The sequence below is a fragment of the Eupeodes corollae genome, chromosome 1 (genome assembly GCF_945859685.1).
Source record: "Eupeodes corollae chromosome 1, idEupCoro1.1, whole genome shotgun sequence".
NCBI lineage: Eukaryota > Metazoa > Arthropoda > Insecta > Diptera > Syrphidae > Eupeodes > Eupeodes corollae.
In genome coordinates, this window is record NC_079147.1 from 76,333,587 (window position 1) to 76,349,441 (window position 15,855).

General features: G+C 36.6%; 1 protein-coding gene across 4 annotated transcripts in view; it reads left to right on the forward strand.

Moving 5' to 3' along the window:
* Positions 1-5,423: 5,423 nt before the first annotated feature.
* The window catches only part of LOC129939952 (uncharacterized), a 41,853-nt gene continuing 31,421 nt past the window's right edge, over positions 5,424-15,855 (forward strand). For 2 of the 4 annotated variants that reach the window (XM_056048150.1, XM_056048151.1), the window contains exons 1-8: positions 5,424-5,733; positions 5,847-6,003; positions 6,077-6,330; positions 6,402-6,540; positions 10,886-11,073; positions 11,136-11,274; positions 11,334-11,406; positions 11,475-11,664. In XM_056048150.1, coding sequence (XP_055904125.1) covers positions 5,601-5,733; positions 5,847-6,003; positions 6,077-6,330; positions 6,402-6,540; positions 10,886-11,073; positions 11,136-11,274; positions 11,334-11,406; positions 11,475-11,664 — 1,273 coding nt within the window. In that variant the 5' untranslated portion in view covers positions 5,424-5,600. Of the gene's footprint in view, positions 5,734-5,818; positions 6,004-6,076; positions 6,331-6,401; positions 6,541-10,885; positions 11,074-11,135; positions 11,275-11,333; positions 11,407-11,474; positions 11,665-15,855 lie in introns of all 4 variants that reach the window. The other 2 variants (XM_056048152.1, XM_056048153.1) reach the window with 2 other exon arrangements.

A 15,855-nucleotide genomic window follows, 5' to 3' on the forward strand; every position in this document is an offset into this window, starting at 1 on the left:
AACTAAATTCTTTGTGTAGGGGCATGTGGGCGAGCAGTTCGCTGTTGGCGAAAAATTTCGATTTTGTGATGTTCACTTGCTTCGATGTTTGCGGTGTAGGCTAGGCGCGCACATGCAACTTTTTCGAAACCAAATAGTTCGATCGTTAGTTGCCCAAACATCGCGCACATAAGCAACTCTAAAAGCAATCAACGAAATAAACCAATACACAGGAAACATTTATTCACTTTTTCTATCTCATATACACGAAACGAAATTGTTTCAAATCTGTCCTATTCTTTTGCTTATGAAAGAAAAGAGTAGATATATTGTTGGAATACAAAATTATATAAAATAGTTTTTTTTTTGCTTTTTAATATCATTAGTCAATACAAATTTCTGGAAATGGATTTTTACAAATTGGGACAAAACAAAATGCTACAAAACAAAATTGTGGCTACTAGACGACTGCGATTTTCCTTTTTTTGGTTTCCTTTCGGTTGCCAAAACGTTTTTTAACACTGCTATTTTTGATGGATGTTAACTTTTTTAAATGAAAATAAAACATCTTTGAATTTTACTTTACTTATTTATTTTTAGTGATACAAATATAATAGATCTTCAGTAACTAACGTTATGCTTATACCTTCTCATACCTCAAATAAATGACATTCTTATTTAACGAATCATAAAATGAACTTATTTCTTTATTTATTATTATTTATTTATTCCTTTTAACTTTATATGTAATCAGATTAAGATCTCGTGGTTAACGTAAATAATTTAGGCCTACTGAATCACTTATTTCATCAATTTAACAGCCAGCACTGCCAAAGCCCATTAGAATATCACACTATGCGCCGCATCCAAATACAAATAAGCTTTGTATTTCTTCATTATTGCAATTACCTCAGGCAATCTGACAATCAAACCCTCCATACTGAAAACACCTTGGACAATAATCAAATTTTTTTCCATGGTTTGCCTGTTTTTGGGTCACCATTAATTGTACATTGTCGCAGAACACTGGCCAGATCTTTCATGTTTTTGTTTTCTGCATACTTTTGTTGTGGCTCCTGACAATCGAATGCCAAGTATAATCGATGCATGATTCTTTTCCCAAGTAGTTGTACTTCAGGTTCAGACATCGTGTTTCTGTTCCAGTGAACTCGAATGTCCAACCGTAGTCATTGATTATGATATCCTTGAGGGTTACCTCCGCCCAAGGGACACTGCAAATCGGTGGATTCCAGCATTCTCGAGCTCTCCGGTAGATATAGCGTGATTAGAAGCTCTCGAAGGCATCGTAAAGCGTAACATAACCCTGAAAAGGAATCTAATTTCAGACTCAGTCAGTTCGTGGATTTCAAATCGATTCAAATCGTCATCTTACCTCTCGATTATTTTCTTTAGCGACTTTTGGGTCACACATCAATTGATTGATGTAGCCCAATATCATGAGCAGGTAAAATCCAAGATATGTTCGAATGAAGATTTGCTCCGATTAGGATCATCAGAGAATTTCCTCTTCTTGATACTGCTGCTCCTGTGGCTGCTTTTACGTTGCAGTGTTGTTTATGTTACTTTTTATTGTATAAATTTCCATTTGCAGTCTGGTTAATATCATTCGGAATCGACGGCGACAGCGTTGTTTTACTCTTAACATTCCCATTTGTGAGAGGCAAAATTCCATTTGAAATAATTGTGCCGTTTGATGAGGGTAATCCCTTTATTCCATTTTTTTAAACGATGACGCATATTGATATGATTCAAGTACAGAATAATCTGAAAATAAAGAAAATTAAAAATATGTTTTGTTTTGAGTTACAAATAATAATAACCACCTCCTTTCAGTACATAAATACATTTGACGTTTAAAAATTAGCAAATTGAATTATGAAAACAAACTTACGAAAAGGATATATTATTCTGCGCGTCTGGAAGTATCCTACTAACCTCGTCACACGTTAAAGAATCATTCGACTGAAATGCACTAATACAAACATACGAAAGAAACTATTTAGTTGCATGTGCGCGCAGTTACGTATATCATAGTAGGATACAGACATTTTTTATGGGTTTAAGCAACTAATAAATTTTCGCAATCAATGTATGAAAGAGAAAACTAGTGAAATTGAGATGTAAGGTGGTACTCTTCCCTCAGAATTTTTTGTGAGAGGAAAACATTGACTATTTTTTTTTCTCTCTTGCACTTAAGGGGGTATTCTGGTCTAGAAATTAAAAAAAAATCGATTTTTTTTTCTTTTCATATTTTCATAGTTTAACTATTTAAGAATATGTCTACTAGAGGATTTTCCCAAATTCAAATTATTTTCGGAGAAATAAGTATTTTGCTGAGCAGCCATCCAAATCGGTTGGGCTGCAACTAATAGAACAAAAGACATAATGGGGTACTTTAAACGCGTTTTTCTCAGAACTGTCTTTTTGAATCTGATACCCACGATTTCTCAGGTTCTGCCGAACCGATTTACTTGAAATTTTAAGAAAGTCTTCTTTAGGGACTTGTCTACGTCCGGAACTACGGCCATCCCCAAATTTTTATTTTTACTATTTTTAACAAATCGAAGAATGTTCAAAAAAATGCTAAATTTTTTGTATTTTTCTTTAGACAGCCGCCATTTTGTAAAAAAAAATGTTTGTAACTTTTCCGTAGTTCCAGACATTGCGACATTATTGTAGATTAATAATCTTTTTTAGTTTTTGATTTCAGATTTCTAGGAGAGTTAAAATCGTGGGTATGGTCACGCACCAAATTTTTGAGACGCACTACTCTATCAGCTGATAACTAACGGAATTTTTATTTTTTTTTTACTTTTTTATTTTTTTTGTATGCTTCTAATGTGAATAAATAATGTATAAAAAAATTGATGGTAAAATTGTAGCTTGCTTTTTTCTACAGCACTTCAAAAATTAAATAAAATTCATGTCTCTAGACCAGAATACCCCCTTAAAGAAAATTGTTCAACAATTTAGTTGAATGTGCGCGCAGTTACCTTAAATTCCTTGAGACACAAACTTAGGAATTGGTTTGAGGTGATCGTTTAGTTTGTGTCAAAACACAAACTAAAAAGTTGCTCGAATGGGCGACCGAATGGTTTCTGCATGTGCGCGGACTCTCGTATAAGTCTATAGTGCTCAGATTAGAAACCAAACAGTTTCGAAACTAAAAGTTGCATGTGCGCGCCTAGCTTAGACCTTGTTCGCGAATAAAACCTCCCTCATTTTGCTGTGAAAGTTGAACATCGCAGATAAACAACAATGGCCACAGTCAACCGCGAAGAGTTTTTAGAGTTTTAGGTCTTCATAGCATTGTCCTGAAGCAGGGAATCACAATGTTGCAAAGAATCTTTTGTTTGGTGTGATTCTGGGGACGTTATCTCCAACTTTTTAAATATATTAGCATGCGAATGACTATTGCTTTTATGTAGCCAGTGCTTCATTCATTTTCTCTTTTTATTATTTTTTTTTTTTCAAATAAATAAACAATCATTAGAGCAACTACTTCCGCTAGCTCGCACATGTTAAAAATATATAAATTGGGTGGTGAAACAGTCCGTTGAGAACTAGAGCCTAGTGACTTACAACTCTCAACCATTCATGTGTGCGAGTTCTGTTGTCAGGGATTGAGGGGACCTACAGTTTTAAGACGAATCCGAACGGCCAATTTGAGAAAGAACTTTTCATGACAAAAATTACTCTTACAGAATTTGTCAATTTCTCGCAAGAGGTAGTACGCGTGAAAACACTCTAGATGGCATAAGCAGGGATCGAACCGAGAACCTCTGGCATGACAGTCCAACGCACTAACCATCATGCCATGGGTACTACTACTCGCACATGTTAACTCAATGAAAATTCAAAACGAGATGATTGTTTGCCAAATGCGTTGACCAGCGACTTCACTAAAAGTTTGTTGGGCCTTAGTTTACACAGGACTGTAACGCTACGTTAAGTAAGTAACTTAACCAGGACATGTAAAAGAAGATTGTATTATTTTGATTTGCACAGCTAACCAAGATTTTTAATTTAAAAGGTGTTTTTAAAAAATTCTAGAAGAAAACATTACTGGAAACTAGTACTGTTATCGTGAGTTTTTATGGTAGCGTCAATTAGTGCCTACGGTGACATTCACCTCAATTAAGAAATTCGCATTTATAGTGGTAGTCGAATCGTGTCGTATTTGAAAACCACATTATGAAAGTTCATAGTATGTTGTACATACGGCTCTAGTTAAATCCAATGCATATCAACGCAAAGTTTGAAATGTTAAAATCTAAGTTTGTTTTAGAGTAAATAGAAACTGCAAATATAAACTTATTAAACAAGATTAAATGAAGGAAAAAGAAATTCCATTGATTTGTTTTTTTTTTTTTTTTTACTGAGGATGAGGACATCGATTAAGATCGACATCTTACTTATTTACTTAAGGTGGTGCTACAGTCCGAGGCGGACCTTGTTCTCAACCAACATGTATCTCCAATCAGCTCGGTCCCTAGCTAGTTGTCTCCAGTTTCGCACGCCAAACTGTGTGCGCCACCTCAGTCGCGGTCTTCTTCTACTGCGCCGTCCCTCGGGATTGGATTCAAAGACATTCCGGGCTAGAGCGTCGATGTCCATTTGCTGTCAATGATGACGTTTTGTCCAAGATGAAAGAAGATCGAAATCATATAATTCATCATACAATTCAGGTTAAACTTTTGGCACTCCTACGATTTTTTGCAGAAGGAAGTTATCAAACCGCTGTTGGAAACGATTTTAAATTAGAAATATCACAAACAACATTTGGTGTTATTTTAGTGGAACTTCTCAGGATATTTAAACAACACATTTGTCTAAAATGGATAACATTTGAGATGAAAGAATTTGAAAAAAAGAAGCAAAATTTCATTTCTATTAAAAATTAAGATTTCCGGGCGATTTTCATTATGATGAAATGAAGCTTATGATATGTGACAGGTACTGTTTTTCCGTCAAATTTCAAAAAATATCTCCTATTTACTACGATTTAAATTGAGATAATTGAAGAAAACCGATTTTCAAAATTGAAACGTACGTCTTAAGTCGTATACGACTCTTAAATACGAATTTCATATAATTAATGATTGCATGATTAACTTTTGCAGTTTTTGATATTTAACTGTTGTATATATAGATTTAAATTTACATTGATTATAGTGAATAAATTTCGATGGTGAAACTGACCTGAATGCTGTTGTTGTCCCTTTTTTTCAAATGGTGTTTGCAGTGAAATAAATTGAAAACACTGTACTGCAAATCTAATTATTCAAATTTTATAATATTGATTTCCATCTAAAAATAATCATTTCAAATGTCTCTGAACGCACTCAGTGAGCTCAACGCGCCACTGCGACGCCCGACTACCAACGACCGACGGGCGGCGTCGGCATACCACAACTTTCTTGGAGCTGCAAATCATGGCAGCAGCTATCACAATGGCGACGCGGCAAGTAAAAGCAATCGTTTTTTGATTTTTCTGCCTTCTGCGTTCCAGTTTTATTTTGTACAGCTGATTCGCGCAAAACACTTTTAATTTATTAAACAAATAAATTTTCTACCACAAAAATTATCGACACTTAATTATGTCAACCGAAGAATTCATCAGTGCAATTAAATCTAGAGAAATAATATGGAATACAAATCATCGCAGTTTTAATAATAGACAACAGAAACAAGTACTCTGGGATGAAATCGCAGAAGAATTTAATATTTCAGGTAGGCTCTTGGTACCACATACCCTGAGAGAAATAAACAAACAAATATTTTTTTAATAAGTTCTTTATTTGAATAATCATAAAAGTTAGTATTTAATTTTTAAATTTGTTCAGTCGATGAATGTAAAAGGAAATGGAAAGGACTTCGAACGACACTGCGCCAGAATATAAAACCTATTGATAAGGATTTGCCGCCAGGCAGCAGAGTTTTCCCAAAGTGGAGACATATTGACGATATGAGTTTTTTAATTCCTTTGATGAAAACAAGAAGGTTTGTTTTGGCGTTAAGATTATGTCATAGTGTGTGTATTAACTTTGTTAAACTTAATTAACAAATTTCTCAGCAATGGTTTTGCTAATGATAAAATATTCGATGAGTGGTCAATATCTTGTGCAGAAAATGAGATAGGAGCTTCGCCATCAGATCCCAATTCGTATGCAAATAACCTAACGGGAACCATAGGAAATCCAATAAGCCTATTGATTGAAGAAGTTAAACAACAGCAGATTCTTTGGAATGAACATGATCCTAATTTCGAGTGTATAGAGTTAAAAGATGAAGGATGGAGCGAAATTGAATCTAGATTATCCATATCAGGTAAGTTTTTCTTTAATTTATAAGTTGAATAAAAGTCAATGGAGTAAGAAAAACAACAATCTTATTTTTAGCTTTTATCTGCAAGAAGAAGTGGGAAAGTATTTTGGAATATTTGGCTGTTGAATGCGCTAAGCATCCTGACAATTCGAGTTCTTGGGCGTACTTTAAGCAGTTGGATTTTGTGCAACCGTTTGTTCAACAGGGCAACAGGTAAGTTGTATACTTATTATAGCTTTTTGCGCATGGTTCTGGGGAGCTCTGTTTCGTTATTACCAAAGCAATATCCTTGGTTTGACCATGAGTCTCGGCCAACAGAGGCATTTGATGATACATAAAAGTATACAATGCCTGCCTACAAAGGCGACATCATTTCTGGATCTTTATAAAATTTCGATAGAATGGTTTTTATAAAAGGTAGGCCATATCTTCCCTGATATAAAACAGTCCGTTAAGAGTGTTCCACCTGCGTTTGTAATCTGTCAAAACAAATTGAGACAATTTAGACCCATACCGCCAGTTTATAAGCCCGTTCATTTCCATCCAATTAAGAGTGACACGAATGTTGATGTTCAGGCTGAATAGTCCATCGGGAAATTATTGGTCAAGTATAAAGGATGATGTAGTCGAATTGATAGCAATAACAGCGGCATGAATAGATAGATAAATATGTACATTTTATTTAATTTAAAAAGTAGTTATAAAAACAAGATTATGCTGGCGTTCAAAATTAGTTAGGACAATAACTTGTTAAAGTTGTCTGTCAGATTTATATTTTTGCTTAGCTTGAATGTACTTTAAATATTATATTCATTTACAATTAAGTTGCCATAATTAAAACCAGATTTTAAGAATTTGTAGACATTTTAATAACATTTGCCATTTACTTACTTACTTAAGGTGGCGCTACAGTCCTGTGGCCTCACCCAACAAACTTCTCCATCTAGCTCGGTCCCTAGTTGTCTCCAGTTTCGCGCTCCAAGTTGGGTGAGGTCACTTTCCACTTGTTCGAGTCACCTGATCCGCGGTCTTCCTCTATTGCGCTGTCCTGTGGGTGTGGATTCGAAGACTTTCCGTGACCCAGCCATCTTAGTCGTTGGAATTTTATCCTACTGGCTAAGTCTACGTCGCTGTACAGCCCGTACAGCTCGTCGTTCCATCTTCTCCTCCACTCCCCCTTCGATGCATACGGGACCATAAATCACACGAAGAACTTTTCTCTCGAACCGACCCAAATTGTTCATTCATAGATCACACGGAGAACTTTTCTCTCGAACCGACCCAAGGTGTTCATCCGCTTTTGTCATAGTCATAGCCATAGCTTCTGCACCGTATAGCAGGACGGGGATGATAAGGGTCTTATATAGCGTCACTTTGGTCCCCCGAGAGAGGACTTACCACTCAATTTCTTTCTTAGCCCAAAGAAACAGCGGGTAGCAAGAGCTATTCTTTGTTCGATCTTAACGATGGTGTTGATTTCTGTGTTTATAGCGTAGCCTAGGTAGACGAAGTCCTTAAGTTAAGTACAAAGTTAAGTCTGTCGATGGTGACGTTTTGACCAAGACGTCGGTGTTGTACGTCCTTTCTTGACGACAGCATTTACTTTGTTTTGCCGTCATTAACCGTTTAATCCACTTTTGCGCCTCTGCCTCAATACTCACATTGACATCACGCTGAGTTCTTCCGATAATGTCAATGTCATCAGCATATCCCAGTAATTGGACAGACTTTTGAAAGATAGTGCCTCTAGTGTTGACGTGTGAGCTCTGCACAATTCTTTCAAGCACGATGTTAAAAAATCACATGACAGCGCATCACCTTGTCTAAAACTTTTCTTGACATCGAAAGTTTCTGTTAAGTTGTTTCCAACCTTTATGGAGCAGCGTGAATTCTCCATGGTCATCCTGCACAAATGGACTAGTGTGGCAGAGATGCCAAAACTAGACATGGCTCTATACAGCTCGTTCCTGTAGATGCTGTCATATGCGGCCTGGTAATCGATGAAAAGATGGTGGGTGTCGATTTGGTGTTTTTGGGTTTTTTCCAGGATCTGACGTAATGTGAATATTTCATCAACTGTGGACTTTCCTGGTCTTAAACCACACTGATAAGGACCTATCAGGTTGATGAGGATGGGCTTAAGACGTTCACATATTACGGCAGAAAAGATTTTGTAAACGGTGTTAAGTAAACTGATGCCTCTATAGTTGGTGCAGATTAGAGGGTCTCCTTTCTTCAGAATCAGGCAAACAATACTAAGATTCCAGTTCCATTCATCGGGTATGCTTTCTTCCGACCATATCTTATAGATAACCGACTTGTCTCCAGCTGCTTTAAAGAGCTCGGCATTCAAGCCATCCGCTCCAGGGGCTTTATTAGACTTCAGCTTAGATATGGCAAACTTCGTCTTCGACGGGTTTGTTGGCTTTCGTCGTCTATGTTGAATGGATCATCCTGCCTGAGAGCGGAATTTGGTTCGTCGTCGCCGTTATACAGTCTGCAGAAATGGGCCTTCCATATCCTGAACATTGACTGTATTTCCACTATGATGTTTTTACTTTCGTCTTTGCAGCCTTCGGTTCTAGGTTTATGTACATGTGAATTTCGTTTCACCTATTCATAAAACTTTCGAACTTCGTTCCTGCTTTTAAACCTCTCAACTTCTTCGACCGCCCGCTTCTCATGACCTCTCTTTTTCCTTCTGTGAAGTCGGTGTTCCTCTCGCCTGTTCTGGTCATAGAGCTCATGAGCAGCTCTCGTCCTTTTATGCAGCGCCGCTTTGCGTGCCTGTTGTTTGGTTGCATTTGCCTGCCGACATTCCTCATCAAACCAGGGATTCCTTGTTGGTGGCTGCTTGAAACCCAGCACATCAGAGTCATGCTTTCTTCCGACCATATTTTGCAGATGAGTTGGTGCATGCTCCCTACCAAGTCATCGCCTGCTGCTTTGGATAGTTCGGCAGCGATGACGTCAGCTCCAGCAGCTTTGTATGACTTAAGTTTAGATATAGCTATCTCGACTTCGTCAAGGTCGGGTAGGCAGAATTGTTGATCTGCGTCGCCTAGGCTGAGTGGTTTAATCTCCCTTACAGCGGAATGCGGTTTGTCATCGCCGTTATATTATTTGGAGAAATGATCTTTCAATATTCTCAACATAGACTGTGGTTCTGCTACGATGTTCCTTTGATCGTCCTAACATGCTTCGATTCGTTGCTGGTGTTCTTGGGAGTATTTTTTTTACCTTTTGGTAAAATTTACGCACCTCATTCCTGTTTTCACATCCCTCTATCTCCTCGATCGCGCGCTTCTCATGCTCTCTTTTTTTCCATCTAAGAAGCCGGTGTTACCCTCTTCTCTCCTGCTCGTAGAGCTGATGAGCCGCTCTGGCCCTTCTGTGAAGCGCCATTTTTTATGCATTTTGTTTCGCTGCTGCGCTTGCCGGCATTCGTCTTCAAACCAGAGCTTTCTCTGTAGTGGTCGTTTGAAACCTAGCACTTCAGAGGCTGCATCTCTGATGGGTGAAAGGCCATCTGCCACTGGTTTTCAATGCTTAATGCATGCAGCATAGGACTCCTTAAGAGGTTACTAGCTACCAGAACGTCTCGCCCCGCAGCAAAATCGATCAGCCTGAATCCGTTGTCGGAGCTGGTGTCGTGCAGGCTATATCTCCCGATTGTGCCACCAAAGATATCTTCTCTTCCTAGCTTGGCGTCATAATCAGGCACTGCCCGGAAGTCTAGTCCAAGAGCTCGAAGAATATGTCTTTGGTGTCTTCAACTTTCTCCTCTATTGGGGCACGCGCGCATATCAGGCTTATGTTGGCGAATTTAACCTTGATGGGGATCGTCGTGATGCGCTCACCCAAATAGACGCTGTCTTTGTTCTCGGTAGCTGTCGCCGTAGTATACATCGCAGTCTTTTAGTTTGCGTTTTGCCCGGTCCATCCTATCGCACTTCTTAGATGGCGGTAATAACTGCCTTGCAGCAGTTTAGGGCGTCCGCTGCACGTAGTCTGTTACATTGCACGTACAGATCCGAAGTTCGTTGTCCTTATTTTTATTATGAAGCGTTTGACGCAGTTAAATTGAAGTCTCTTAGATGGGGGTCTTTGTGTTTCTGATAAGGCTAGATGGCAAAGAAGGTGAGAAACTGTATCCCCGGTTATTTATCCATACAATTTCTGATAAAAATTATTTGCAAGAACTTCGTATCGAAATGCATGTGTGCCTTGCAAGTAGGGTCCACTTAAAACACCTGAATAGAGCTTATGCAATTTCCCAAGAGATATAAATTTTAACGATAGAAGACGCAAATATCTTTCTTCCACGACTTTAAACAGACTTAGTAAAAGATTCTGGCATCCTGAATAAATTTGTTCTATGAAAAATCATGACAGAATAGAAGGACAAGGCTGCAGAGTTTTGCTTATTCATAACTCTATCGTTTACCATAGTTGCGAAGTTTATCATACCAATATATTTATATTAACTTTAAATTTCAATAACATACCAACATAAACGTATAGAATTTGTATTTTCATTTGTTCATTTATCACTTAGAACCACAATTATGGAGCAAAATAATGATTCACAAAAAAAGTCGGAAACTAAAAACGATTTTCCTGACAGAGTTATTGCAGAGGTCAAAAAATATCCATTAATATGGAATTTATATAGTAAAAACTACAAGAGTGTTTATAAAAAACTGAAGGCTTGGAGAAAGATTGCACATTCACTTGAATCAACAGGTACTTACACTATTGAAATTAAGTCAAACTAAATTTTGATTTTTTCACTTTTTTTCTTGAAGTTGAGGAAGTGAAGAAAAAATGGAAAGCACTAAGAGATGTCTTTGCTAAACACTATGCTAAGAATCCAGATGAAAATACTAACAATTGGCCTTATTTTAAGCAAATGATATTCTTAGCCCCATATCTTAAGGGCAACAAGTAATATTCTTCATACATAAACTTATTTTTTTATCTAATAAATAATTAATTTGATTTAGATTAAGTTTTGCTAAATCTTTTGAACGTACCCAAGAGTCGGATGATGAAGAAAGCGTTTCATCGGTTGCCTGGGTAATTAAAGAGTTTTCAACAAATGTACATGTTTAGAAATGTTAATAATACACAAACTTTATTGATAGGAATCGGATAACAATGAAACAAAGAACCAAACACCAGCAGTAAGGGAAACAAGCAAATTTTCAAATGAAGATTTTATTGAAGCAGTCAGAAAACAACAAATCTTATGGGACTCGACTTTTAATAATTTTAAAAACAATAAATTGAGATGTGTGGTGTGGAAAGAGGTTGCAGATTATTTTGGATTACCAGGTAAGTTAATTTTTAGATAAAACTTATAAATAAAAGGGCTCAATATTAATCTAACGCCTCTCTAGAATTGTCAAAAGATTATGGCAGGGAGAAACTTATAATTTTTCCGGTTGTGGAATTTTAGTATCAAAGGTATTGTAAAATCGTACCTATCCTATCTTGCAAGTACTAAGCACATCATTCTCTAGAGTCAGAGTTTTGACTTCTCAGGAATTTGATTCCCTGTCTGACTCCATTCAAGGAATTGTCTCAATTGTCACAATTCTTCGTGGCCTCTCCATTTGGGGAAGACAACACTCGAAGGAATGTGTGCTTTGATTTTTGCTGAGTTCAACCATCTTACTTAGCTTGTCAACGAGCAACTTAAATATCTGAAGTTAATGACCGAGCGGAAAATGCTCTTGACTTGTTTCTTACTTCTTGAAACACCAGTTTTTTCTAGACATGATCTTATTTTTTTGACCTATGATTTTAATTCAAGTGTATTGATTTTAAGAATATCAATAAAACATACTTGAAAATGATATAAACATGATAGCATGGAATGACATCTTCCTAATGCCTTCACCAAATGACCAAGTCGAGTTTCTAAACAGAAATATTAATATTTTATTTAAAGAACTTATTAATCAGCGTGATATAGTATACCGACGCTGAAAACGGTTAAGTGTTTACGAGCTCGGTAATTTGTATAAATCATTGCGAAATAAAGTAGTTCAAGAGGTAAGACACGCAAAAGTACAGTTCTACTCTAACCGTCTAGAACTAAGATCGGATAGTCGTAAAATATGGAACAACCTCTTCAAGCTAGGAATAGGCAAACAAAGAAATAATTTTCCAGCTGAATTGAATATTAATGAGCTAAACAGTAAATTTGTTTCTGCACCTATAATAACTCTAAGAGACCATGTATCTCTTAATACCATACCTCCACCTTCTACAGACACTTTGTTCAATTTCGATTGTGTGAACGCCTTAGACATAGTTGAAAGTTGCATAAGTATAAAGTCCAATGCCACTGGTGCTGATGATTTGAATCCAATTTTCATTAAAGCTATTCTTCCTTTGCTTTTACCCTATTTTACACATGTAATAGGGTAGGGTATTCAATCCTTACGACTGGCATTTTTCCACATCAATGGAAAAAAGCAAAAATAATTACCATCCCCAAAAACTCGCTCTGCAATGAATTTAGACCAATTTTAATACTTCCATTTCTGTCTAAGGTCTGTGAAAGGATAATGCAAAAACAATAAAGCAACTTCGTCAGTCGCAACAACCTTTTAGTCGATGTTCAATCAGGTTTTCTTTCGCACCATAGCTGTATAACGGCACCAACTAAAATAATTGAAGACATAAGGACTGAACTCGATATTGGTAATGTAACTTTTTTAGTCCTATTAGCCTTTTCAAAAGCATTCGACATGTTGAATCACTCGATACTTTTGAATAAACTGCGTCACAGATTCAACATATTTTCAGGAGCTATTTAACTACGTTCTTCCTTTTTGAATGATAGAAAGCAAGCCGTTTTCTTAAATGGAAATCTCTCCGATTTTATTCCGGTTCAACAAGGAGTTCCTCAAGGATCAATTTTATCACCCCTTCTATTCTAATTATAGGTGAATGAAATCGGTTTCATTATAAACGAAGTATCAAAACATTTTTATGCCGATGACATTCAAATTTACAAAAGCTGTCCTTTGGGTTTAATTGACGACTACGCTTTCACCCTGAACCAAGAACTAAGAAAGATATCCTACTGGGCGTCATGCAATGGGTTGGTTCTCAACGCAAACAAATGCAAATGCCTGGTTATATCAAGAAAAGAATTAGACTTAACATACTTTCCTTCCATATTTCTCAACCAGAACCCATTAGAATTCGTAAATTCTAGTAAAAATCTAGGAGTAATCTTCAATAAAACATTGGCCTGGAATGACCACATCAACCAATTAGTAGGTAAAAATTATGGAACGCTTAGAACGCTGTGGACCGCCCAAAACATCACTTTATTTAAAATCAGACTAATGCTTGCAAGGACCCTTGTAATACCTGTGCTCAATCATGGATGCGAATTTTTTTACAACTGCGATTCCATCAGCAAACATACATTAAACATAGCATTCAATAGTATCATTCGATACATCTTTGGCTTAAGAAGGTACGACCATATTTCACATTTGCAAGAGATTCTGCTTGGTATGCCTTTTAATGACTTCATGAAGCTTCGAACATTGATACTGTTTTTTAAAATCTTGGAAACACGATAGCCAGTTTATCTGTTTGGAAAAATCAGAATGTCAACATCGAATAGATCGACATCGGTAATTTTGCCACGCTTTTCGTGTTTGACCTCATAAAGGCAATTTTTCATCGCTGCATGTCGCCTCTGGAATTCACTTCCAACTCATTTGGGGGATATAAGTGATATACATATTTTCCAAAAAAGTATTAAAATCTTCTTTTCGAACCAAAGCAACTAACTTAACTTAATGAACTCTCTTCTCTTCTTAACTTTAACTTACTTAACTATCTTTTCCTTCTTCTATTTTTATTATTTCTATTTTAACGTCAATTAATATTTTATTTACAAATTATTGTTATTTTCTTTTTTTTGTATATAATTTTATTTTATATTATTTTCTTACCGTATTTTAAAAAAAATTGAATTGTTATATAAAGTTAAGTCATAGGTTTTCACAAATTTATAAGATATCTATTATTTTACTGTGTAAGCGTTATAAATAAATTAACTGAAACTAAAACTGATCCTGATAAGTACATAATCAGTGTATAGACGCCTCTAGGCACATCGGACTATAGTGTCATATCTGCTTATTTCTCGTGTCAAATAAACCAGCTAAAGAAAGAGCTCCAAAGTACGAAACATCGAAAAATCTCAATAATTTCTTCAGGATTTTTAACTGGTCACTATGCTTCCTTGGTAGTGACGTAGACTCCAGTACAGATATGATTAGTAGTTTGATTCGTTTAGCAATGGAAACCTTTATACCGCATAGGGTTAAAAGTATTTAACCTAAGACTAAAGCATGGTTTGATTCGAGCTGCAAAGAGGTTATCAAGCCAACCCTGAGGAAAACCGGAAAAGGTTTGAACAAGCCAGAAAGGCCTGCAACGCAATAGTCGAAGGACCAAATTTTTGCATGACCAACAATTACGACAAAAAATACTGCAATGTCCCAAAGGCAGTAAGAAATTTTGGTCATTTGAAAAAAAAAAAACATGAGGAATTCTTCCTCTTCCTCGGTTCCTATGCTTGTTGTCAATGACACTCCTTTAGTTAGCTCTATTGATAAAGATTATTTGTTTGCAAGTCAATTCGCTGAAAATTCCACCTTACCAGATAGTGTCATGGCTCCCCCAGTTCTTGAATGCGTAAATGATTCTATGGAACCAATCTATTTTCGTACTCGTACTGTGGCGATAGTTCTTAAAGATCTCAACATTCATAAATCCGCTGGTCCGAATGGTATCCCATTATTCTGAAGAGGTGTTTTCCACGCTAGCAAAACCACTGCGTAAGCTTTTCCATTTATCCTATTCTTCTGGGTTCGTTCCGAGTAGTTGAAAAAAGGCGAATCTTCTTCTCCTGCAAATTATCGACCGATGGCACTAACGTCCCTTCTTTTTAAGGTCATGGAAACCCTAATTAATTATCAGCTTAAGAAATAAGCTTCTTAATTGCCGGGAATGCGGCTTTCGTAGCAATAGGTCCACTGGTTCATCTCACCGAACAGTGAAACAAATCCTTACATCGTTTTGGAAAAAGTAAGATTATTGGACTTGATATTTCAAAGGTATTTGATAAAGTCTGGCATCTTGCTCTCTTATCGAAAATGCGTGTTTTCGGTATCGACAAATCTCTTCTTCGTTGTATTAGAAATTTTCTTCCCAACTGTTCAATATAAGTTGTTTCGGACGGATTCAAGTCTGAAACCCATAAAATAAATGCTGGTGTGCCCCAGGGCTCTGTTTTGTCCCCAACCCTTTTACTTATTTTTATAAATGATGCTGTCTGCTACTTCTAATCCAATACATTGTTTCGCTGACCATAGCCCTATTAGCTTTTCATATTCGTTTACAGACTCACAACCCTCCTTTTCGGATGTGGAACTGCAACGGCAAACTATGATTAGCTCATTAAATTCCGAACTACACAGTATTGTA